The sequence below is a fragment of the Lissotriton vulgaris genome, chromosome 8 (genome assembly GCF_964263255.1).
Source record: "Lissotriton vulgaris chromosome 8, aLisVul1.2, whole genome shotgun sequence".
NCBI lineage: Eukaryota > Metazoa > Chordata > Amphibia > Caudata > Salamandridae > Lissotriton > Lissotriton vulgaris.
Genome location: NC_141696.1, coordinates 848,925,095 through 848,949,857, shown reverse-complemented (window position 1 = coordinate 848,949,857; position 24,763 = coordinate 848,925,095). Strand labels below are relative to the sequence as shown.

General features: G+C 40.6%; 1 protein-coding gene across 1 annotated transcript in view; it reads left to right on the top strand.

Moving 5' to 3' along the window:
* The window catches only part of LOC147698094 (acetylserotonin O-methyltransferase-like), a 761,662-nt gene that overhangs the window by 640,488 nt on the left and 96,411 nt on the right, over positions 1-24,763 (top strand). Inside the window, exons 6-7 of the mRNA XM_086934769.1 lie at positions 238-378; positions 20,474-20,596. Coding sequence (XP_086790895.1) covers positions 238-378; positions 20,474-20,596 — 264 coding nt within the window. The remainder of the gene's footprint in view (positions 1-237; positions 379-20,473; positions 20,597-24,763) is intronic.

The window sequence follows — 24,763 nt, the reverse complement described above, 5'->3', positions numbered from 1 at the left end:
TTCGAAGAGACAATGGTTGAAACACTCCTTAAAATATATCCTTACACAACAAAGTAAAACTGTTGTTTCCATTTCAATCCAGCATCAAGGATGACAGCTTTCCTTGTAATGAGTATCGTCCTGCACATCATAACTCACTTAATTTAAGTTTCTTTCCATCAGACAACAGGAAATCTTTTATAGACTTATGAAAGTCAAACGATAACTTTTCTCTTATATTTTGTTTTCCTCTATAAGGTGGCCCCGGAGCACTAGCCAAGCAATGTCTTTCGGAAAACCCAAATTCTACTGCAATCATTTATGATTTACCTAAAGTTGTACAAACTGCAAAGAAGCATTTCATATCTCCAGATGAACATCGAATTCAGTTCCTTGCAGGTAAGTTTATTTTTCATCTGTGGTGAAGTAGATCAAAATATAATTGTACAATTTCTCAAAAACAAAAGCACCTAGATGGTAACAAGCAAATGAACAGAACAAGACACCAGCCAATAGATAGAATTATGTTGTGATTGCACATGTTCTCAACATGATATGAACTATAGAAGTAGCCCTTCTTGAAATTATGATGAGATATACACTTAATGATGTTGCCAGGGTCTGAGCTATTCCAACAAGAGAATGACAAACCATTCCAAAGCTATGATCAAGCCAACAGAGATTAATGATGTAGTGCACAGTACTCCACCCATCAGGGTAGAGGAGTATATTACCTCTGTCACCATGACTGGCTACTACCATCTGCCAAATTTAGAGATGACTGCCAGCCCAGTGGTCATTTCTGCTGTCACATCTGTTCCTTTCAATGTACAAAAAGATTGGTTGGTGGTCACTGTCACTTCTATCATCACCTTACTAAACATTTCCCAAATTTTTGTTGTTCAGAAACAAACTCCAGAAACTGTGGTAAGTTTCTGAAATCAAAATGAATGATACCCTCACTCTGGGGGCCTGATTAACAAAGGGCCTCCACACTCATGGCGGAGGCCCCGCATTTGTCTACAATTGGGGTAGGAATCTCATCAATGAGAATTCTCATTGCAGACATACCACCTAGAGTGCGGAGATTTCCCCACAACTGCGGTGCCTCTGCCACGAGTTCAACGGACTTTTGTGAATAATGACCTGGCAGTTTTCTTCCAAGGTATCAGGAGATTATCGTTATTTTTCTGTCCTTTGCTGCCAATTTTTTCCTGGTAGTGACTGAGAGAAAAAAAGACATTGTACTGATCACCCTAACCAGGTGAGGTAGTAACTTTTTCTTAGACGGCCCCTACTCGGTTGTGGAATTGCAGGAATCTTCAGTTGATACAGCCAATGGGGGTTCTATTGATGGAAAACTTAAAGGCCAACATGTTGTGTACTACCTATAAAAAATATACGGGATCAGCGGGTTTAGACAACCTACACTGTAGGATTGGCTTCTTGTACCAACTAGCTCACAGTGCAACTATAATCTCCTCTTACCAAGGAGAGAATAGTTCTTGACAATCATTGGACATGACAACCCTTATCCCTCAGGACCGTGGAAACAATATGCTACTTTTCGCTCAGTCACTCATGCTCACTTAGTCTGTGTCATAAAAATACACAGAAAAAATAGTGTGGATATTTTCATTAGGAATGTATTGAACAGTTGTTATTCTGGTTTATATTAGATACACTGCAACAACCTTTAGGCAGTATAAGATATAAATGATTAGCAGTACGATAAAGGTAAATGGATGGTATAGCTTTCCATTTTCCTAAAGTCATCAATAAATATGAATATATAAAACACATGATAAAAGAGGCGTACTCCTACGATGCCTCCCTAACTAGATGTACCTAAGTATACCTAGCATGTATGTAGGTGTTAAGCCAAGAATCCCTCTAGGATTCAGTCAACCCCATTTCCTGAAGTGAGAGACTGTGGAACCCCATCCTGGTCTCGAGCTGGACACCCCGCAAGAGATGTTAGACCACTGCGAGCTGGAGTGTCTGCATGCAGGAACCTCAGCGTCTCTGGCCAGTGTGTAGGCTGGGAATTCTCGGTCTCCTCTGTCTTATCTTAGCAAGATTTATTGTATAAATACCCATAGGTCTCCCCAGGGGTCCTACCTTGCTGTATTACTGTGTTGGCCTAAGGATGACATTGGGCATGAACTTTGTACATAGATTTTATACTGGAGATGGCAGTCCTGCTTTGTTTCAAAGAACCATCATGCATAATGTATGAGATTTTGAACTTAGGGAAAACCGCGTTCTGACTGCAGTGTAATGTCTAGGTAAAAGGTCAGTCCCTGTAAACCGTGACAAGTGGAATGTAGGGAGAGAATACAGGTGGCGGGTAATTAGATTACCGGGGCCTATGTTATGATACCTATATGGAATATAACACCCACTCCTCTTCCGAATGGACGATATAGTCAAATTCTAAATGTACTACTTGGCTGACTAGATACTGGTACGCAACATTAAAATAATTAGTTCCTTTGTATGCCTAAAAACATTGTTTAAAACGTTAAAATAAATTCTAAAGAAAATCTAAAAAGAGGGAAAAATGGAAATTGACACTTAAGCTATAGCTCTAATATGTCTGTAGGTATAGTTTGAACTACTACAAGCATTTGAAAGCCATGAAAACTTAAAAAGAATGTCAATTTTGATACGAAGTTCAAATTATTTGTTTGTTTTGCAAAAAGTAAAAAACAATCCCAGCGCACAATGGGCCAAATGAGTCAAATGTTTATGTGTCCTGGCTGGTATACACACCATTTTTGTTGCTTGCTTCCGCAGCTGGAGGTCCCTGTAACACCTTGCATATTATGTCAATTGTGCACAGATGATATTCCGTACTGTTCAGAGCCGGCACTGGGGCAGCCTGTGTGCTTTCCAAGGACTTGGTGTCAGAGGAGGAGCCGGTGTCCATACCAACAGGAGCAGATACTACCTGTGGTGGCTCCCGGAATGCAGCCATCAACATAGAAATACGCTGAAGACACTGCAGAACAAATGGCCGTTATCAGTTTTAGTGAATCATCAACGTACGGGTGCTCACATGATGGGAGTGTCAGATGACAGAGGTCCAACAGGCATTCTTCTACGCAAAAAAGGCATTGGAAAACGGATAAGATGCAGTCCATCCAGACTGGTCTAAATGACTAAAACCAAGAAGCACTTAGTTCTCTTAGGCGAGGTGTGCCTAGAAGTTGTACCATGTGATCACTGTATTTTCTATCCAGGTATACTGTTTCTATCTGCTTGGTGACTGGGACGTCAATTGCATAGTAGAAAAATAACAATCAGGATACCTGCTATTAGAAACAGGATCAACGGAAGCCCTCCAAAGATGCTTCTGAATACGGAGTGTAAAAAGTTTGATGTAACGCCAAGGACCTTCTGAAAGGTGCTTAATAGTCCAGAACCTATCGTTTTAAATAGGTGGACAATGGCTGTCGTATCAGACATTTTAAAGGTACAATTGACCATTTCTGTTAAATGAAAAGGGCAATTTGTACGAATAATTGCCTGTATCTCTGCCAAAGACCTTTCTCCTTGAAGATGAAAGGTTTCTCAAGCGGCGGTTAAGGGCGCGGGTTTCTATATAAGCATGGCTTTCATTCTGCTCAAAGTAACAAACTGTATTAATGAAACATTTAGCGAAGGCCATACGGTGCTTACCTGACTGTATGTGCTGGTCGAAACTATACTTACATACAGCAAGCAACCCTGGAACTCCCAATTACCAGATATGCGATGACCAGAAGCATCCCACAGTAACCTTGATCGTTCAACATCAAGTAACTCCCATTTGAAAGTAGCCTGTACACTGGAGTGATCACAGCAGCTGGGGCACCCTTTGAATGACAAGATGAGTTTGCTATTGAACCATTACAGTCCCCATGAAGCATTATATCCTGGAATGTAAGTGATCCACTTAAAGTATTCTCGCAGTTTGTACCGCTTAGAAACACTTCTATTTCCCCACTCCAGGATCGGAACCTGTATGGTAATTGATGAGATTCCATGATGAATTCCCTATCCATTTCTTAATATCTGCTTGCCTTCATTTGCTCAAACCAATAATGAAAATGAAAAGTAGTGACCGGAAGAGTTATGGGGCCATGGATTAACCATTCCGTGGACGGTGAATCTACCACTATGAAAGCTAATCTCTCCAATTTTTCAATGACCAGCATTGTATACTTAGCTCCCCTGTGTGCCATTTCTATCTGTTTTTCCATCAGATTTACAAGGAAAACAGAGGCGTGCTGTTTATGAAATGCCAGGGCACATAGCCTGTGTACACAAAGATTGCAGCGTCCAGCTAAGCAACATAATAGAATGCAATTGTGATTGTCCTTAGTGTAATATGGACAAATCTTGTTCTAGTACATCAATAGCAGATGATACAATGTTTCCCAGTGAATATATTCTGGATGTTAGTGTTGTTAACCCATTGTCAACCACTGCTAGAGCTTTCTCTAGGTTTATATGATATATTTCTCATAATCTTTCCGCTGCCTCTTGTTGTGATATTTTCCAAATCTTATTGTAGACAGCGTAATAGAAACATTTATGACATGGCTTCCTAGGACCTAATAAAAAATCCCATAGGTCCACATCTTGTGAAAGTAAGGATACATGTTTTTCACCTGTGTGAATGTTGAGGTTTCTAGCCAATCGAGTCAAAACTTCCCAACAATGTATGATGTCACTACTCCTGGGTTTTGTCTTTGCACATAATGTGGATCTGGACTATTAATACTAAATCCTTTAGTTTTACCCAAGAATTTGTCTTGACAGTTTTTGGTGTCTATGGGCCTAACCAACAATTCTTTCCAATCTGGGTCTGTTCTATTGCTTTGCAAAATGTCATCTACTGTAACCTGTTTTCATGATGTTATGTTATCCTCAGTGTGTGATGGTGCTGGCACCAGAGGTGTATTCAAATCTTTATTCCTGGCTTACCCAAGACAAGTTGTTTGTTGCACTGTTTCATTCAAGAACATTATTTGTCGAAGAATACGACACTCTCTAAATAGTGCCTCTGTTCCCTGGACCTGCCAGTATCTAGTATCCCGGACTGATTTTAAGTCTGAGTTGTCTTTCCATAGTTCAAACCCTTGTTCAGACAACTGGGCAATATAGGAAGCAGAATAAATCTGTTTGGTGTTTGTCTGTGCCGGTGTAGGTGCAATCTTATAGTAATATGAGGCAGGTCTGATGTGTTAGTCCCTGAAAAATATGGACATTTTTGTGCAAATGTTTTTTAACTGCTTTTGGTATTCCTAGGGTTAGCAGATTTATGCAGAAAGTGATGACTATAATGTTGATAGTAGTACATTTTCACAAAGTCCTGCAACATTTCATTATTAGAAAAAGCAGCAGATTTATCTAAATCAGACAACATATTATTTACAGTTTCATAATACCAATCATCAGAAAATGTACTGGAGATAATGATATCACTCAATGATCTTTTAAATAAATCTGATATTTTTAAAAGTTCATTTGGGCTAAATATATTGAAATCAACCTTGTCCCATACCAAATAATCAGGTATAGGAACTGCCTTAATGTTCACTGGTGATAAGTCTCTTTTTTTCACGATGTTTTGATAGATGTGGTTTCAGGATCACATTTACTTTTTGTGCCGCAGAGCTTTCTTGAAGAAAGGTTCCATTAATAAGCATCCTAAAAACAATATCTAGGCCTATCCAGAAAAGAAATATTAGTATTTCTGTAGATACCCAGAGTTCCATCCAAGCTGATATCACGTAACTCTTTTTCGGAAAGTTCCAAAGATCTTTAAATAGCTGTAGACAAGTTCTTTGGGCTGGCGTTGTTTCAGGTTTACTTGGATCTAATGAGAAGGCGTCAAAGTCAATGAAATAGCCAGATGCAGTTTGACACATTTTTGGTAGTTCCACAGGTTTTGTGGACACTGTAGCTTGCTCTTGTTGGAGTATGTTGACTTAGATATCTGTGTTTAGTTGAATTGACATTTTTCTTTCAGAGGAGTTCTAATTTTCAACTTCAGTTTCAAGAGGAAGGAGTTCCATTGCATTGTTGCTTAGTCCTTCATTCCGTGCAGGTGACCCTTCAAACGTGATGAGTTTTTCTGTTTGAACTTCTCGTATAGTTGTGAGAGGAGTGTGTCTGTTACTTCAGTATCCACCCGGCCTACTAATCAGTATTGGCCAGATAGTGTGGATTTATTAGGTCAATTGAGAAAAATCTTTGTTCCTTTTTATTTATTTATTTATTTTGCATATTTATAGAGCGCTCTAATACCCGGAGGTGTCCTGGCGCTAGAAAGATAGACTGGTGTGGTGGAGCGTGCTTACTGAGTGAAGAGCCATGTTTTTAGACCTCTTCTAAAGGCCATCAGATTCTGGGTTTGTCTGAGCGCAAGTGGAAGTTTATTCCAGGCCTCAGCCGCCCCAAGAGAAAAGCTCCTGCCTCCCCAGTGAGCTCTTTTAATTCTGGGGACCGTAACCAGAGCCAGTTGTCCTGACCTCAGAGTTCTTGCTGGTTTATGCTAGCAGAAAAGAGATTTCAAGTGCCTAGGTCCCGAATCATGGAGGGCCTTGAAGACCATGCATACTGCCTTGAAAGTGATTGTTTTACGGACCGGCAGCCAATGTAGCTTAACCAGCTCCTGAGATACCGAGGCAAATTTGGGTGTGTCAGTGATTAGGCGAGCGGCTGCATTTTGCAGAAGTTGGAGTTTATTTAGTACGCTCTGCTGGGCGTTAAGCATCAGGCTGCTGCAATAGTCTAGGCGTGAGAGCACTAGACCCGTGACTATTGTTTTCCTGTGTTTCTTCTCAAGATAAGGTAAAATTTTCCTGATGGTTTTGAGTATGAAGTGGAGGGAGGAGGAAAGAGCACTCACCTGGGATTTAAAGGTCAGGGTGGTGTCCACCAGTATACCGAGATTTTTCACTTTGTCCACCGGATCTGGGAGAGGTCCCATTTCGTCTGGCCACCATCTCGGGGACCAAAAGTTGTCTCTGTCACCAAAGAGCAGAACCTCGGTCTTTGAGGAGTTCAGCTTAAGGCAGCTTTGTGCCATCCAGCGGCCAACTTCCTGCATGCAGTTTCTGAATCTATCGGCGGTGTTTTCTGTGTTGCCGGGAAGGAGGGACACCACAATCTGTGTGTCGTCGGCGTAAGCCGTGAGTTGAAAGCCGAACGATCGGATCACCGGGGCGAGGGTGGACACATATACATTAAAAAGGGTTGGGCTTAACGAAGACCCCTGGGGGACTCCACAAGGAAGTACAAAGGAGTGAGATTCATAGCTGCCCAACGCCACTGTCTGGGATCTGTCCGATAGGAAGGCTTGTAAGATTTTTAAAGCCTTTCCCTGAATTCCACAGGCCCTCAACCGGTCCACCAATAGCTTATGGTGGACCGTATCGAAGGCCGCAGAGAGATCCAAATGGATCAGAGCTGCTCTGCCCCCTGCATCCATCACCTGCCTGATATCTTCCATAGATTTAATCAGGGCGGATTCCGTGCTGTGCCCCTCTCGAAAGCCGTGTTGGGAGGAATCCAGTACATCCGCTGATTTTAGGAAGGCGCTAAGTTGTGCGTTCAGGTAACCTTCTATTATTTTGGCCGGGAGGGGGAGTCTGGCAATCGGGCGATAGTTGTTCATCTCCGTGATGTCAAGATTTGGTTTTTTGAGCAGGGGTGAGATGGAGGCTTGCTTCCAGCTAGAGGGATATTTTTGACTGCAAGAGGTGGCAGAGGAACTATTCTTGTTCCTTCAACTGCCTGGACAGGTACAGGCTTCCTGTATGATGGCCCAAATTCTTTTGTTTCAGGAAAAAGAGAGAGGGACCCAACAGCCAAAGGGGCAGGGTAACAAATAAGACCAAGGTCAATAGAAAGCCCCCTTTGGCTCAATCCACATTTACGACAACATACATGCACACAGATGTGAAAACAGGGGACGGAGATACAGTGTACTCATACAATAATTCAAGTATAAAGTACAGTTTTCATCAATAAAAAATACAAGTATTTAATTGTCAATATATAATCACATAACACACATTTTACATTTAATGTTAAAGAAGGTAGCTTCCTAACTAGGCTATCTATGTCAGTAAAATTACAAGAAATCTGTACAATGAAAGTGGCCTAATACATAGACAAAAACGTTTTAATCAAAAGAAATGAATTGGGAAACTAAGTAGGAAAATGACTTTCACATCACAGAAAAGTGCTACTTAATCAAGCATAAATCAACTGTAATTGTCTCAACACATTGCTTAATAGATCATAAATGGTACAATAGTTAATGAAGATTTCAAGTAGACTTTTCTTTTCATTGCATCTCGACGCGTTTTGGTGGGCACTGGTATATGACCGTCACCTTCTTCAGGAAAAAAGCATAGATAGTTCCCTATACCATTATTACAATTCTTGGTTGTGCAGGACCGTCAGTATAAATGATGTATTCATACTGATCTAGAGGCATCATTTCGTTTGGTAGAGGATATTCTTGTTGGTATTGCAGAAATGCTTGTGTTTTAAAATTTGGGATGTACATATATTCTACATCTGTTGCAGTGAAAGAATTAGCCCATTGTATCAATCTTGGATGCAAGGCTTTAGCGTTGGGAATGCTTGCCTTTGTTGCAGCCTCTAAGGCTGGAACTGGTGTAACGACTATTATACTTATTCCTTGATCCAGGGCTTTTTCTCTGAGTACAGCAGTTTGTACAGCTGTTAGAATGTTTTCTGTAGATGCAAAAGGCATCAAAGCATTTGTGTACAATTGTGATTTTTATGTTATTGGTACTGTCTCACCTACATTATATGTTAGATAGGTGTTTCCAGATTGACTCACAATTGTACGGATCACTAGGTGGCGTACTTTTACGCATGGCTGTAAGTGTTTTGAAGCTATCATGTCAGCTTTTGACTTGACACGATTACACGTGGCCTGAATGAGAGGCACCCCCCACGTCTAGGGGAGGGGTGCCTTTAGTGGGATTTTAGTGCTGAGGGAACGGTTTCGTTTCCCTGAAAGTGGGTAAGGGGAGGGACGCAGGAAATGTGAGTAAAAAAGGAGGTGCATTGGCGGTCCCTCCCCTCAGGAGATAAAATAGCCAGAATCAAGGGAGTAGCCCTCTTTGTCCTCTCGCTTCGTGGAGTAGCCGGAAAGGCGCAGCAGAAACAGTTGGCTTTGGATGGCTAACTTGGCACTGCGGCGTTGGCGACTTGCAAAGGTGAGGGGGCCTCACGCGTAGTTTAGAAAATTTCGAATTGTAAATACATGGTAACCTGTGGCGCAGACGGATACTGCGCCTCCTTATGTTTAGTAATGGTACTTTGATGGTTAATGAATGGGTCAAATTTTGACGGTTTAATAACAAATAAAGATGGTGTTATTGACAAGTAATAAAAGCTACGCAGTGAACACCAAGTTCGTGTAAAGTGCCCTTATGGGGGGTGTGTGTGGTGGACGAATGGCACGAATATCCCCACTATGAGAGGCACACCCCACGTCTAGGGGAGGGGTGCCTTTAGTGGGATTTTAGTGCCGAGGGAACGGTTTCGTTTCCCTGAAAGTGGGCAAGGGGAGGGACGCAGGAAATGCGAGTAAAAAAGGAGGTGCATTGGTGGTCCCTCCCCTCAGGAGATAAAATAGCCAGAATCAAGGGAGTAGCCCTCTTTGTCCTCTCGCCTCGTGGAGTAGCCGGAAAGGCGCAGCAGAAACAGTTGCCCACCCACCATCCCTAAGTTTTAAGTAGAGTTGGCGGGGTACCGGACAAGAGGAAAAGGCCCGGGGACTTCTTTATGTGGAAACTGCCTGACCTTGTAACAGGGAGGCAGTCATTGGGGCTCTGGGCAGGCGGGAGAGGGGGCCGTCTTGCTGGTGGTCCTGGACTCTCCGGCTCTATCCTAGTAGCTGGTGCTTGGATAAAGCAACATGGTATCTCATATGGACGAAGTGGTAAGGTGTTGGGTTGTGTCCTGCTGGTACAACACGCCTCAAGTGAATCTAGAGCTGACGAATTGTAAATATATGGTAACCTGTGGCGCAGATGGATACTGCGCCTCATTATGCTCAGTAATGGTATTAAGTGGTAAGGCGTTGGGTTGTGTCCTGCTGGTACAACACGCCGCGAGTGGATCTGGAGCTGACGAATTGTAAATACATGGTAACCTGTGGCGCAGACGGATACTGCGCCTCCTTATGTTCAGTAATGGTACTTTGATGGTTAATAAATGGGTGAAATGTTGACGGTTTAATAACAAATAAAGATGGTGTTATTGACAAGTAATAAAAGCTACTCAGTGAACACCAAGTTCGTGTAAAGTGTCCTTATGGGGGGGGGTGGACGAATGGCACGAATATCCCCACTATGAATCTGAGAAAATCAGTAGACAGGTCATTGCGTTAAGTAATGGGTGATCCCTACCTCTACGGGCACCACAGGACCATGAGACACTAGGGCCCTAGTGTATCTGAATTATACCAGACTATGCTCCTGGTTGGCCCTGCATTACACCGTTAATTCAGGAGGATACATCACCTTAGACTCCGCCCGTTGATTCATTACACGTCATGTGTTTTATTATACGTTGTTTTGAAGTTCCCCCTTTTTAAGAATTCACATTATTGTGTATATATTGTCACCATTTGTTTTGAAGCAATTCCTTGCAATGTCAACTGTATATATCCCATTTCACTTTCTTATATATATTGCGTAACTATGTTTTGAAATAATCTCTCTGTAATGTATATTCCCTTGTAAATACAGTAAATGCGCATACTCTTATTTACCGCTTCTCTGTGTATACTGAATTCAACATGTTCTGTTTTGTAATAATTGTGTAGTTCATCTCGTGACCCTTTTTCTTCCTGCATCTTACCTTTAAATTATCGCCACCGGGACTTTGCTCGTCATGCCACGTTAGTCTTTACTCCCTGACTGTCTCCAAACCGGCGCGCACGTCCGCACGTACACGCGGAAGCCGGCTATATTACCCAGGCATTTCAAGCAGCGCTTGTCAGTATGCAGTTGCTTGTGACGGAAGCACATGCAGTCCTGAACGCTTGAAGGTAATTGACTTTAGAGTCCTTGGCACCCCCTTTTAAACCCTTGTTGCCCACATTGGAGAGTGAATAATGTTCCGCTCCTCTCGATTTTTTCAGCTGCAGATTCACTCGTTAATTTTTGAATTCATGCTCGAAATGATGCCTTTTCCCGGAGCGTGAACGGATTGAATAAGAGGTAGGACCCTTGGTTTCTACCCATGAGTTACTATAATTAGGCGCTTATTTGGCTTCATTTTGTATCATTACTGATTTGACCTTCTGGACACATTCTTCCAGATGCCCTGCCATCACCGGCTGGGATTGTTACTCAGAACACACTTTATGGTGTGCAGATCGTTTCCACGCACCACTGAGGCTCCTTCTTTATTGACTACATAATGGTAAGCAGAGGCCCCTAACGAGCTCACCTTTTTGGCTCAAAATGATAATGCACAAATCTAACCGCAACCATTTATTCCATAGATGACCGAGCCCCTCCTGCTCAAGGTTGTTCGCCCCCCAACTACCCCTGTCCTGATGAAGACCAGCATGGCTAAGGCCTACAACTACCCCTGAGCCCTAAGTCGGGTTGAAACGTCGACGCCCCCTTTGGAAAAGCCTAGACCCCCCTCTTCTTTGTATCCCATATCGTGCCAAAACCTTCGAATGTGTACTTGAACTAAGTAGTTGCACACTACCATATATTTTGGTGGCTAGGCTAGCTAGGCAGGTGATTGACAACCTGTTGTGCTGTGATAAAATATGTAAAATACCTTTCTCTTATTATTCCTTATTACTTTTCTACTCACCAATTCACACTGAGCACTACTTATGTACGCACGTCTCCCCCTCTGGGACATCCTTTCTCATCTACAGAATCTGAAGCATTACAATTAAATAATATATGTTTAACCAGTTAAGAAATTAAATAAATTGAATGGAGAACTTGATCTTGGTTTGTTGCACCTCTTTTTAATTGAATGTTTGAACAAGGTGTTAAGTATTTTTAATGATGTCAGCATAGGTTCAATAATGTTTTACTATTAAAAATCATGATTGTAGTATTAAATGAACTACATTTTTAGACTTAACTTAGAATTTTTTTTAAGAAACTGTGATTATTATACATCAATTAAAGTTTCCCTTTTTATAATTCTGAGTTTATAAGTTTATTCTGATGATTGCGAAATGCCTATTTTCTTATTGTAATCCATGTGATTCATACAATAAAATGTATGTACTACTAGTACAGCAAATTAAAAAAATATGTAATACTAACATATTATAAAAATCTCCCTACCCCTTTCCCCTACATACCCAGCAACTCACTCTTATAACATGAAGGAAGTTGAAAAAATAAAAAACAGCTCTCATTAATAATTAATAAATATATCTATGATATTCATATATTACATCAAATAAATTAGAAATGAAAAATGACGCACACATTGAAATACAACAAATATTCAAAAAAATATAATAAAATAACCTTGAAAACGAAATTTTATATAATAATTTAGAAAACATTTTTTTACAATGAAACTAACAATAATACTTAAAGGACTATTCTGTCCACGATATATTGAACATCACAATATTCTTGACACAATATTTTTTACTCACAATATTTCTTTACAATATTTTGTCCAAACACCATTGTAATCTACTCCCAAGGCACTCAGAAATCCAATTTAGGGGATTACATGCTAATAAAATGGGCGCAATCAGTTTTTCAATGTTAGTGAGTAAGCAGCTGGACACATTCGCTGAATGTGACCCACAGAAGCGCAGAACGTCTGAGTATCTGGAAATCTCCTGGGTCTGCTAGTATGCCATAGCTACATAAATATATGGACTACTTCTGGAAACAAAATTCCATTAAAAGGCTAGCTAAGGAATAGAAAACTTATATATTCTTATATATATTCTTTTTGTGTTTCAAGTTTTTATCTTGCAATTATTTAGTCTACAAGCAACCACTTGGACTACTGTAGTTGATTCATTTTTACAAATGTCACTTACTATCTTCGGCATGGAGTGAGACCTGACAAGTTTACAGTCCAACATGGAGAACATTGAAAATCAGGACTGTCATGGTGTTTTATCTTATGAAATCGGGACAACGAAACAACTTTAGTCTTCCCTAACATTTTTTCATAAACATTTTATCCACAAATGAATTGTTAGGCATTTTAAAATACCCAGGTATGAAAGGAGATTGTGACTCGTACAAACTCTGGGAAATGAGTGATATACATATGTTATTCCTCAGGTCGTTTCACACTGCTAGAAGTAGTACTTCATGATGACAGAAGACACATTTTGTGGTTAAGGGTTTTATCTCCAATGTGACAATAAAACACATATGTGTACAGATAGCTAAGCAAACATTTAAAATTGTTGGTGAATTCTACAGAGACTCATTAGGTTACCACATTATTGGTGAATTAAGAGACCTGCAATGTGTGTAGATAAATGCTTCGCAGTGCATTGTCTTAGACCACTGAAGGATGCAGAACTACAAGCAAAGTGCCATTCCCCCATGCTGAACACAAACACTTGGCCACCGAAAGAGTTTCTGTTTCACTGCAGTCAGAAGGGCAGACATCAGGGGCCGGATGTAGGTAAATTCATTTTACCACTTCATAAATACCGAATCATACCGATTCGGTATTTAAGAAGTGGTAAAATAGATGGGGGGTGATGTAGGTATTTCAGATTCGGTAAATACCGAATCGTTCTGATTCAGTATTTACCGATTCTGTAAATACCGAATCGGTAATGCCCATTGATTCCTATGGGCATTGAAGCCCGTAGGAATCAATAGGCATTACCGAATCAGTATTTACCGATTCGGTAAATACCGAATGTTGCAAGGGTGCAGGGGGTGTCACTTTGACACCCTCTAGCACCCCGAATTCAGGCACGTGTGACATGTAGCACAAAGACAAGCCCTAAGGGCATGTCTGTCTCTCACATGGCACAGGTGTGCATTCACACATGTGCATGCACACCTGGATTCGGTATTTTACCACCTAATTGGATTGGGTGGTAAAATACCGATTCTGTAAGGCTTGTGGCAATTCGGTAATTTTACTGATTCAGTACATTTCGGTAAAATAGGGCCCCTACATCGCAAATGACCATTTACCGGTCGGTAATGGCCGAATTCGGCCGTTACCGGTCGGTAGATGGCCACCTACATCGGGCCCCAGATGAATAATTATGAAAGAGTTTGATACAAAGTGATGGGTAATGGTAATTCTGCTGTTTGCATGCCACAGGAAATATGCAAAAAATCGTGAGTATGATTTTATTTTCCATATTGTGCAGGGTTTTTTTCAGCAGGTACAGTATTGATATGCTTTTAAATAAGCAAGACCACTTGTGTGAGCAAATTCTTGTTCTGACAATGAGCCAAAGATTGGAAGACTATTTACAATGCTCTAGTAAACACTTTAATATTTAAAAAACACTTCCCTAGTTCATTGTTTCATTCTCTTTCTCTGCTGCTTTCAAATCATGTATAGGGCCTGATTCACAAAATTAAACTTACACTTTTGTGAGAGTTTATGTTATTTTTTTTGCATTCACAAACTATAGGTTCCTAGTAAGTTTACAACTGTGGAGACTTTGTAGTTGGGGGGGGGGGGGACAATTCTGCACATTAAAACATAGGCCTGTCCTATCTTTATTGTGCTGAGTTCTCCACCCCGACTGTAGACTCTCCACAGTTGCAAACTTTATATTAACTAGCAGTTTGTGAATACAAAAAAAACATGTGAACTTACACAAAAGTGTATTCTCTTTTGTGATTCTGGCCCAAAAGAGCCCTTGTTGTCCTAACCCTGTTTATAGTTCAACTTCACATCAATTATCTTTCTAGCCCTACTCCAAACTCTACTAAATCTACAAGATCGCAAGCCTAACACAACCAATGCACAGAAGAATAAAAAATAAAAAGTTTTCTAACTCCAAATCCTGGGCTTCGGAGTAGCTTACTACTTGCTGAAAAAGCGCTTCAATGCCTTGTCAGGGTTTGTAAGCGCTATATAAATATATTAACAGTTATAATTACAATGAACATATATACTAAGCATTTTTGATTTGTGTAGGCAGCTCTTGGTCTTAGTTTGACTGCAGATTTGCGTTTGTATTTCCTGTTGTGTAGCTAGGCACTTTGCCTCCCGTGGCATTCCGTGTTTTGCTGATGCTGCGCTGAGGGGCGGGGGAGGAGGCCTCCCCCCCAAGACTCATGCCACCCGGGGCGGACCGCACCCCAGCTGATCGACTGGAAACACTTCCAATATACTCATATAGCCTGCTGTAGAGTAGGACACTCGGCCTTGATGAGTAGAATGTTCTAATAACCTTATAGCCTGCCATGGAGAGCTACACTGCCCATTAAGGCCGTGCTCAACTATGAGAAATTACAACAGAGAAAGACTTTAATTTATATATAGCTTGTTAAACTTATATGAATTTTCTGGACATAAGACAGAAAATCCTAATTTAAAAAATTAGGCTCCTGGGAGAGAAAGGGGTTTAAAAACTCCCCAGTGGCTCAGAAGCTCCTGGGCCTTTCATATCTCTTGCTGTGTATGCCTGACAGTTACAGCCACATGCAGTCCCACGTCATCAATGGAAATACAGCAACAGAAGGAGCTGGGAAAGGTTTGAAGTAAGGCCCTAGTTGTCCTGACTCTGGCAAACTACTTTTCTTCACTTGGCAGAGCTGAGGAAGGCACCGGAGCTGAGGAAATTCCCTGCTTCTTCCACAGCTTCATCGCTACTGCGAAGCACCAGAAAATGGAGTAGGGAAGTCTTGATGTATTCCTTTGTATACAGCCTCTACCCTGCTCTCTTCCTCTGCAATGTACATGTCTTGGTATGGCAGGAGAGAATGTGATTCTGATTTTAATTTAGGGTATTGTAATGTTTATAACATTCATAGCCACTGCTGCTCCACTGTCTTCAATGCACCTGTCAACATGCCTTTTTTTTAAAAAAAAAGGTTAGAAGTTAAATTCAGATGAGATCGTTTTCCAGAATTATGACCAATAAATGAATTTGACTAATGGAAACGCAGACGTTGACAAGCACATGATTGAGTAAGGCAAAAATGACTATGAGTGCACAAAAGCTCATTCCGACCTGATCCAAACTTTAAAAAAGGTACCTAGAAATGTGCTAGATATTAGAGCAGCCAGGGCATCTTATAAGGTTCCCTTGCAAAAACGGAGGAAGGATCTGAAGCAGGCAGCAGGGGGAGCCTTAATTAAGGCGAGTGCCCTAAAAGATGATACCGCATTTTGGAACACGGTTAATGCCCTGTTTTTTATTGAAAGGAATTCTGACCAGATAGAGATCACTATAGAGGAGAATGTCTGGGTTAAACATTTTACCGAGTTATACAATCAAGATGCTTGGCCCGAATAAAAGAGCCCAGGCTTGCGACAGACGAGAACCATAGAACCTGATGCAATATACCTATTTCCCCTCAACATAGTCTTCTCTTTAGCAGAGGTGGAATTAGCAATAGCAGATAGCACCAAAAGCAAAGCCCCGGGACCAGACGGTATTCCAATTGATATCTACAAGGATAACGTCACCCTGTGGGCACCACTCCTGACCAACGTGCTAAATAGCTGTAACATCAAGGGTTTTCCAATTACGTGGCAGGAAGCTATTGTAGTGCCAATATTAAAAAATAGGGATCGAAATGACCCTAAATGCTACAGGCCGATCTCCCTCCTTGACTCGTTGATGAAGGTGGCAGGTAGAATCCTCTTAAATCGTCTGCAGACATGGGCTGAGGAGGAAGCCGTCCTTTCTAAATTTCAGTATGGTTTTAGGCCAGGTCTTGGGACTGTCGAACAAGGCCTAAATTTGGCATTGTTAATAGGTAAATATACGGCAGCAAAGAAGGGAAATCTATTTATGACTTTCGTAGATCTAAGCTCGGCTTTCGACTGTCTGAACCATGATATTATGTGGGACACCTTAGCAGATTTTGGTATTGATTTTAACATTCTTAACTTTCTTTAAGAGTTATATAGAGGAGCGGGGGCCAAAGTCCGTTATGGGAAAACAGGGAAATGTACGTCCAACTTCCCAATTGGGAAAGGTGTTCGACAGGGATGTATCCTGGCTCCATTTCTCTTCAATTTGTATATTAATGGGGTGGCAGACCATTTAATAAAATTGGAGGTTAATTACCCCCAAATTGATGGAGAATGTGTGCCTATCTTACTGTATGCCGACGATGCAGTTATTATGGTTAGAACTCAAATAGGTCTCCAGAAGGCTTTAACTCGCTTCTCGGCATACATGGGCGATAGGGGCCTCAAGATTAACATAGGGAAGACCTTTACCATGTGCTGCTCGACTAAGGTAAACATTTCTTGTAACACTCACTTAGAAAAGTCAAAGATAGGCTTAATCAACACTTTTTCATATCTAGGGATTGTTTTTAATAAAAGGGGCACCTGGAAATCAGCTATTATGACCAGGAATTTAGCCTTTTCAGGGGCAATTGGTGTTTTGAAACAGTTCGCAAATAAGCTAGGGGACAGGCCAGTACGCATTTTGCTTGATATATACAGGGCCAAATGTGTATCTACGGCTGTGTATGGAGCTGGTATGTGGGGGGTTGCAGACTGCCATGAAATCCAGACAAAGGAAAACTGTTTCCTGTGTTATCTGCTTGCTGTTCCCCGGTCCACCTCCACTTATGTCTGTCACAAAGAACTGTCTCTGCCCTATATTACAGATCTAATTAAGATTAGCCCTGTGTTGCTTTGGCACAAGATCTGTAATTCTACAGAAACTGTTTTTAACAGGGCGATTATTGCGGACTGTATTAAACTTGAGGGGTCTAAACAGATTCAGTGGCTTTCCTATGTACAGGAATTTTTTATAAATATAGGGTGACCTGAATTTTATAATTCACCCTCATCATTGTCTCTAATCTCCAGAAAAGCATTAAAGGAATCTTGCCTTGCCTTTCTGGAAGATCGACGCTGGTGTTTAGAGGGAAAAAAGGTTTCTGTTATTTATCACCAATTTTTGCTGCAGAGCTCTGGCCTGCAGCTTTATTTATCACCTGATCAGACTAGCTATAGTAGAATGCTTTTAGCTCGCCTGAGAACTGGAAGCTTTTTCAGGCGGGAAACAACAGTTACAACGCAACTGTTACAACGGACTACTATTACAACGCAACTACTACAATGCAGGATCCTTTACAACGCATGCCTTTACAATGCATGACATTACATAGCAGATGGTATTACAACGCATGCCATTACAATGTAAGTATTGGTAAGTTTATCTTTTTGAAAACGTTAATTTAATCTGGGTTTTGGGAAACAGGGGTATTTTTAGGGTTCAGGGCTAGGTTTGGGTTATGGGTTGAGGGGTATTTTTAGGTTTCAGGGCTAGGTTTGGGTTATGGGGTACATGGGTATTTTTAGGTTTCAGGGTTATGTTTGGGTTATGGGGTACAGGGGTATTTTTAGGTTTCAGGGCTAGGTTTGGGTTATGGGGTACAGGGGTATTTTTAGGGTTCAGGGCTAGGTTTGGGTTATGGGGTAGAGGGGTATTTTTTAGGTTTCAGGGCTAGGTTTGAGTTATGGGGTACAGGGGTATTTTTAGGGTCCAGGGCTAGGTTTGAGTTATGGGGTACAGGGGTATTTTTAGGGTTTAGTGCTAGGTTTGGGTTATGGGGTACAGAGGTATTTTTAGGTTTCAGGGCTAGGTTTGGGTTATGGGGTACAGGGGTATTTTTAGGGTTCAGGGCTAGGTTTGGGTTTTGGGGTACAGGGGTATTTTTAGGGTTTAGGGCTAGGTTTGGGTTTTGGGGTGCAGGGGTATTTTTAGGGTTCAGGGCTAGGTTTGGGTTATGGGGTACAGGGGTATTTTTAGGTTTCAGGGCTAGGTTTGGGTTTTGGGGTACAGGGGTATTTTTAGGGTTCAGGGCTAGGTTTGGGTTTTGGGGTACAGGAGTAGCTTTAAGGATTAGGGATAGCTTTTGGGTATAGGGGTACAGGGGTATTTTAAGGGTTAAGTGTTTTTAAAAAACTACTTTAAATAAATTAAATTAATTAAATTAAATTAATTAAATTAAATTAAATAAATATTTATTTATTACAATTTTTTTTTAAAAGATATACTTACCTATACTTACGTTGTAATGGCATGCGTTGTAATAGCATCTGCTATGTAATGACATGCGTTGTAAAGGCATGCGTTGTAAAGGATCCTGCGTTGTAAAAGTCGCGTTGTAATGGTATGCGATGTAAAAGTATGCGTTTTAACGTCATACATCCTTTTCAGGCTGTTAACTTTCCCTAAACCAAACGATTGGTCGTCACAATCGACCAGCTGTCCGTGTGATGATTCCTCCACCCAATCTACCATACATTGAGTCTTGTTCTGTAGATTTTATGAGTGGGGGCGGAAGAGATATTTATGACCTCTTCTTAAGCTCTGGAACTTGAGACAGTGTAGACCTGCACTACTTAAACAACTCACTTTACCTGATGAAACGACCATTCTTGCTGTGTCCAGGTATCTGAAATTTGCAATCAGATGTAGATCCACCGTGGTTTAAATGTAACCCTACATGTAAGTTAATGACTCTGTGTTTTACATCACTGCAGTGTCCTATGGGAATATGATGTGTAGAATTGATGGTTTAAAATTCGCTTCTAAGAGGAATCCCACTATGAATTATGTTTATCTGCATATACTTTTTAAAATGCTTAAAGTAAGTCTTTTATTGGATGTATTCATTTTTATGTGCTTTTATGATTTTATTGTAAAATCAAATAAAGCTACCTTTGACTTTGACTATGTATTAAAAAGAAATACAAACAAAAGGCGCTATTCAGCAAGATGGCAAGAAATGAAGTAAAGCTGCACAGTAAGTATGTTATTTCTTAAATATACTTTGTGGAAGCGGAGGCCTGGAGTAGAAGTGGTGGTTTTTATCAATATTAAGGATGGATTGAGGAGGTGGTCAGATGACAACCTTCAAGATTGATAGAATGATCTTCAGGACTCATTTAAAATCTATGATGCTGATTACATCTCGGAGCTGGTTTGGAAAAGTATTCCTTAGGTCAAGCAACTAATGTGAAGTGCAGTGGGGCACAAGGTGGTGTGTGAGTTCTCTTTAAAAGGTAAATATTGCAGCATTTACTATGGAAGATTGATTTCTCTCCTATGAGAACACAAAAGAGCTTTTGTGTTGTATATAAATGGTACCCATAGTCCTAGTTGTTTTCTGAGTTTTTATGGCTATAATAAGGCTTAATAGAAATATCAAACATATTCAAATAATTTGGGAACATAGAATTTGTAATGTTAATTTCAGCAGGCATATTTACACAAATGCGTTATGATACCTTATCTTCCTTCTAGGTGACTTCTTTAAAGATCCAGTTCCAGAAGCTGACTTGTACATTGTAGCCCAGGTCCTGCATTCTTTTGACAGTGAGAAAGGCCTTCAACTGTTATCAAAGGTTTACAAATCCTGCAAGCCAGGTACCAAGAGTTTCTCTTCAATTCAAACCAATTCAAATGTAATGTATATCAAAGAAGGAAATTACAAAATGAATTCAAGCAAAGCCTAAGTGCTACTACCATAACTGTTAAGAGATTGCCTTAATGAGTCACTATGACGTTTTGAAAACAAATTCAACGTTTATTGTCACAGATAACTGATACTGTACTTACTATAATGTAGTTTACATCTAACGAAGTGTTGAAAAACAAGGTCACGCCATTGTATAATTGAATCATATTCAGTACCATCATGGGGCTGGCAATTCTCAAAGGTTTTACCTGACACTTTCATTTAATGTATGGAATTTGTAATCCCTTCAACAGTCCACATCACTTCAAGTTGGCTATTTTGCTTCCAAACCTTCCTATAGCTCCACTTTGAAATTAAAGGAGTTAAAACAATACTGTATTATATTTCAAGTTACTCCATTAAATGAGATACTCTTTTAGTTCTTAAGCCACTCTCCTGACGGAAGTGGTTTTTAGATGTTTTTGCGTCTATGTAGTGAAAAGTCAATAGCTTTTTCGATAAAAAATCAATGAGATGTAGGAAATATAAAATCACTCAATAGGTTGCAAATTATTTCATGCACTGTGATTGGGCTAAATGATAGATTAAAGACTCAGGGAATGCTAACCTGGTTCAGATCATTACACTCAGATATGATAATGTTACAGGAGACACATTTAAAAGTTTAGGGCGTACAACCAAGGCTTCCCTCACTGATTCAATATGCATTTTTTGCTTCAACACACGCATAAATCAGGGGGATGGCTGAATAGATTATGCGGTTAATTCAAGCAAAAGTTTTGAACGTAGTTTGTGATCCACTTGCTAGCTGGATTTTTTTTTTAAATGCAAATTAAAAGGGATACTTATAATTTGATAAGCTATATTGGTGCTATTGAAGATTCTCCACTAGCCCTACAGGAAATACATTTACTTTTGCAAAATAAGACAGGTTATATTATAATGGGTGGGGATTTTAATTTAATTCAAAATTTGACAATGGATACATCACACATGAATAAATTACGAAACAAACCTAAATCTATAAGGGCTTTGCAGATTTTAATCCAAAATGTCACCCTTATAGATCCCTGGTGGACACAAAATGAAGCCTCACAAGAATACATATGCTATTTGAAACGCTTTGGTACTGCATAGATTATTTTCGGACATCATATATTTTAGGCTGCAAGGGGACAAGCATTGATAATAAAGTATTTTCAGATTATTTGTTGATTAGTTTACCTGTTCCATTAGTCTAATCTGGGTCTCTAAGCCCAAGGTGGAGCTTTAATAAGGCACTATTATAAGAAGATTGTTGGGTTGAACAGATGAAACAGAATCATAAGGAATTTTTAAATCTCAATATAGATTCTGCAACACACTTTGCAGTTTGGGAAGCACTGAAAGCATTTTTAGGACAGCTGTAAATAAGGCCATTGTCGCATATACTACATTTCCATCCAAAAAAAAGATGAAATTAATGAAAGATGCCAAGCAGAACTTGTAGGAGTTCTTTGTTTCGAAGGAAATGTTAAATAATGCTTCAAATCTACATCAAAGATACAATGAAAGTGAATTTGTGGGTAGGTTCCTGGCTTGGTCTGCGAAAGCTAGAAATAATTCTAATTTTATTAAATTAATAAAGGATTCTATGTAGAATATTAAAACTCTCTCCTCAGAAGTAGCCCAGATCTTTTATCAGCACTATCTTAAAATCTATACAGGAGGGATTGGGAGTGCACTCAAAATAATAGAAAGATGGCTGGCGGGCGTAGAAGTCCCAAACCTTTCAGAAGCCCGGTGATTTCAATCAATGCAGCTATAACATTATTAAAGGTACAACAAAAAATTACATTTCTTCCCAAATGACATGGCTTGCAAAAAACACACTTTCCTCAACAATTAGCACCTTTTTTGGTTGATTTTTTTAATCAGATTTTGCCAGGATGTAGTATCCCCAGTCATTTTCAGAATTCATTGTTGTCAGTTTTGTAAAAAAAAAAAGGGAAAGCAGGAACTTGATCTAAATTCGTATTGCCCCATCAGTCTCCTCAACACTGATTATAAACTATTTGCCAAAATTAGGGCTAAAAGGGTTGCAGTTGTAGCACAAACTATTGTTCATCAAAATGGCTTCCTCCCAGGGAGATTGATAACTTCAAACACAAATGTTTTATTTAAAGCTACAGATTCTTTTTCAATTGAGAAAATTAAAGCCACTGCCATTATGTTAGATGCTGAGAAAGCATTTTATTTGGTGGAGTGGGGGATACTTTTTACAATACTTCATACATTTGCTTTCCCAATTAGTTTTTTGTCAATTTACAAAGATTATATTTTGGGGATAAAGCATCTATAATGATTAATGATATTCCATCCGGAAACATTAGCATGAGTTGCGGTACTCGCCAGAGATGTCCGATGTCACCCATATTGTTTGCACTATTTATCAAACTATTGGCGTCTGCTATCCTTTCAAATCAATCCATTGAACCTCCTATGAGGGAGGTGCCTAAACTTAATCTATATGCGGATGACATGGTTTTATATTTAAAGGGAGACAAGGATAACGTTCAAAGAAGTCAGACCCATGCTCAAGAAGCCCACAGCTGACCCAACCGACCCCAAGTACTATCGGCCCATCTCGCTCCTCCCCTTTGGAGCCAAAGTTACAGGGAAAACAGTCAATAGGAAACTGACACGATTCGTTGAAGAGAACGTCGTCCTCGACTCATCCCAATCCGGATTCCGAAGCTACCACAGCACAGAGACTGCCCTATTTGCTGTCACAGAGGACATCCGCATCCTCCTTGACCAAGTCCACTCTCAGGCCCTCATCCTACTCGACCTATCAGCAGCCTTCGACACGACTCCCACTGCACACTAGTCGCCAGACAACGCAACGCAGGCATACAAAGAACAGCCCTGGACTGGATCCGATCATTACTCACGGAAAGAAGCCAAAGGATCAGACTCCCACCCTTCCTCTCCGAACCCATGAAAATCACCTGCAGAGTGCCACAGGGTTCATCACTGAGCCCCACCGTCTTCAACATCTACATAGCTTCCCTCGCAGCCATTGTTCGGCAACACGGCCTCAACATTGTATCCTACGCTGACAACACCCAGCTCATCTTCTCCCTCACCAAATATCCTGCCACTGACAAACTCAACTTCCAGGGAGGAATGCAAGACATCGCAGTCTGGATGACCAACAACCGCCTGAAGCTCAAAGCCGATCAGACAGGTCAACGCTGTCAACTCCAGCTGCTTCAACACTCTTCGCCTCCTCCGCAAGACCTTCAAGTGGATCCCCCTGAGTCAAGGAAGACAGTCACCCACGCACTCATCAGCAGCAGACTGGTCTATGGAAATGCATTCTACGCCAGCACCAACAAGTCCCTACTCCGCAAACTCCATACAATACAGAACATCACTGCCAGACTTGTCCTCGGCATCCCCGAAAACAAACACATTAGCCAACAACTACAAAGTCTCCACTGGCTCCCCATGGAGAAAAGAGTCACTTTCAAAATCATCACTCACACCTACAAATGCCTACACAACCATAGACACAAATACCTCAACAACAGCCTCAACTTCCACGTTCTCAAAAGAAACCTCCGATCTTCCAACCTCACACTGGCCGAAACACTAAGCATCCACAGAGCCAGAGCAGGTGGAAGATCCTTCTCTCACATTGCAGCCAAAACCTGGAATGAGCTACCGGCAGACATCCGACCCACCCCCTTCCTGAACACCTTCAGGAAAACCCTCAAGACCGGGCTCTTCGGCTAAACAGATCTGCGGACCCCCCGCCCCCCTCAGTGCCTTGAGACCCTCACAGGTGAGTAGCGCACTTACAATTCCCTAATTGATTGATTGAGTGCCTTTAATAAGTTATCCAAGTTGACGGCCATAGGGGGCTATGAAATAAATGAAGTAAAATCTGAAGCTCTAATTTTTAATAGTTCCCCAAAGATATTACCACTTGCAAAGAGTATATCACTTATAAAATGAATTTATTACTGTTATTTCTGTTTACTTTTCTCAAATGTCCCAATAACGCTAATGAAGACCTTTTTTGGAACCCTAGAAGGTAATTTTCGGTCTTTTATCTGGAAGTCAAAGCG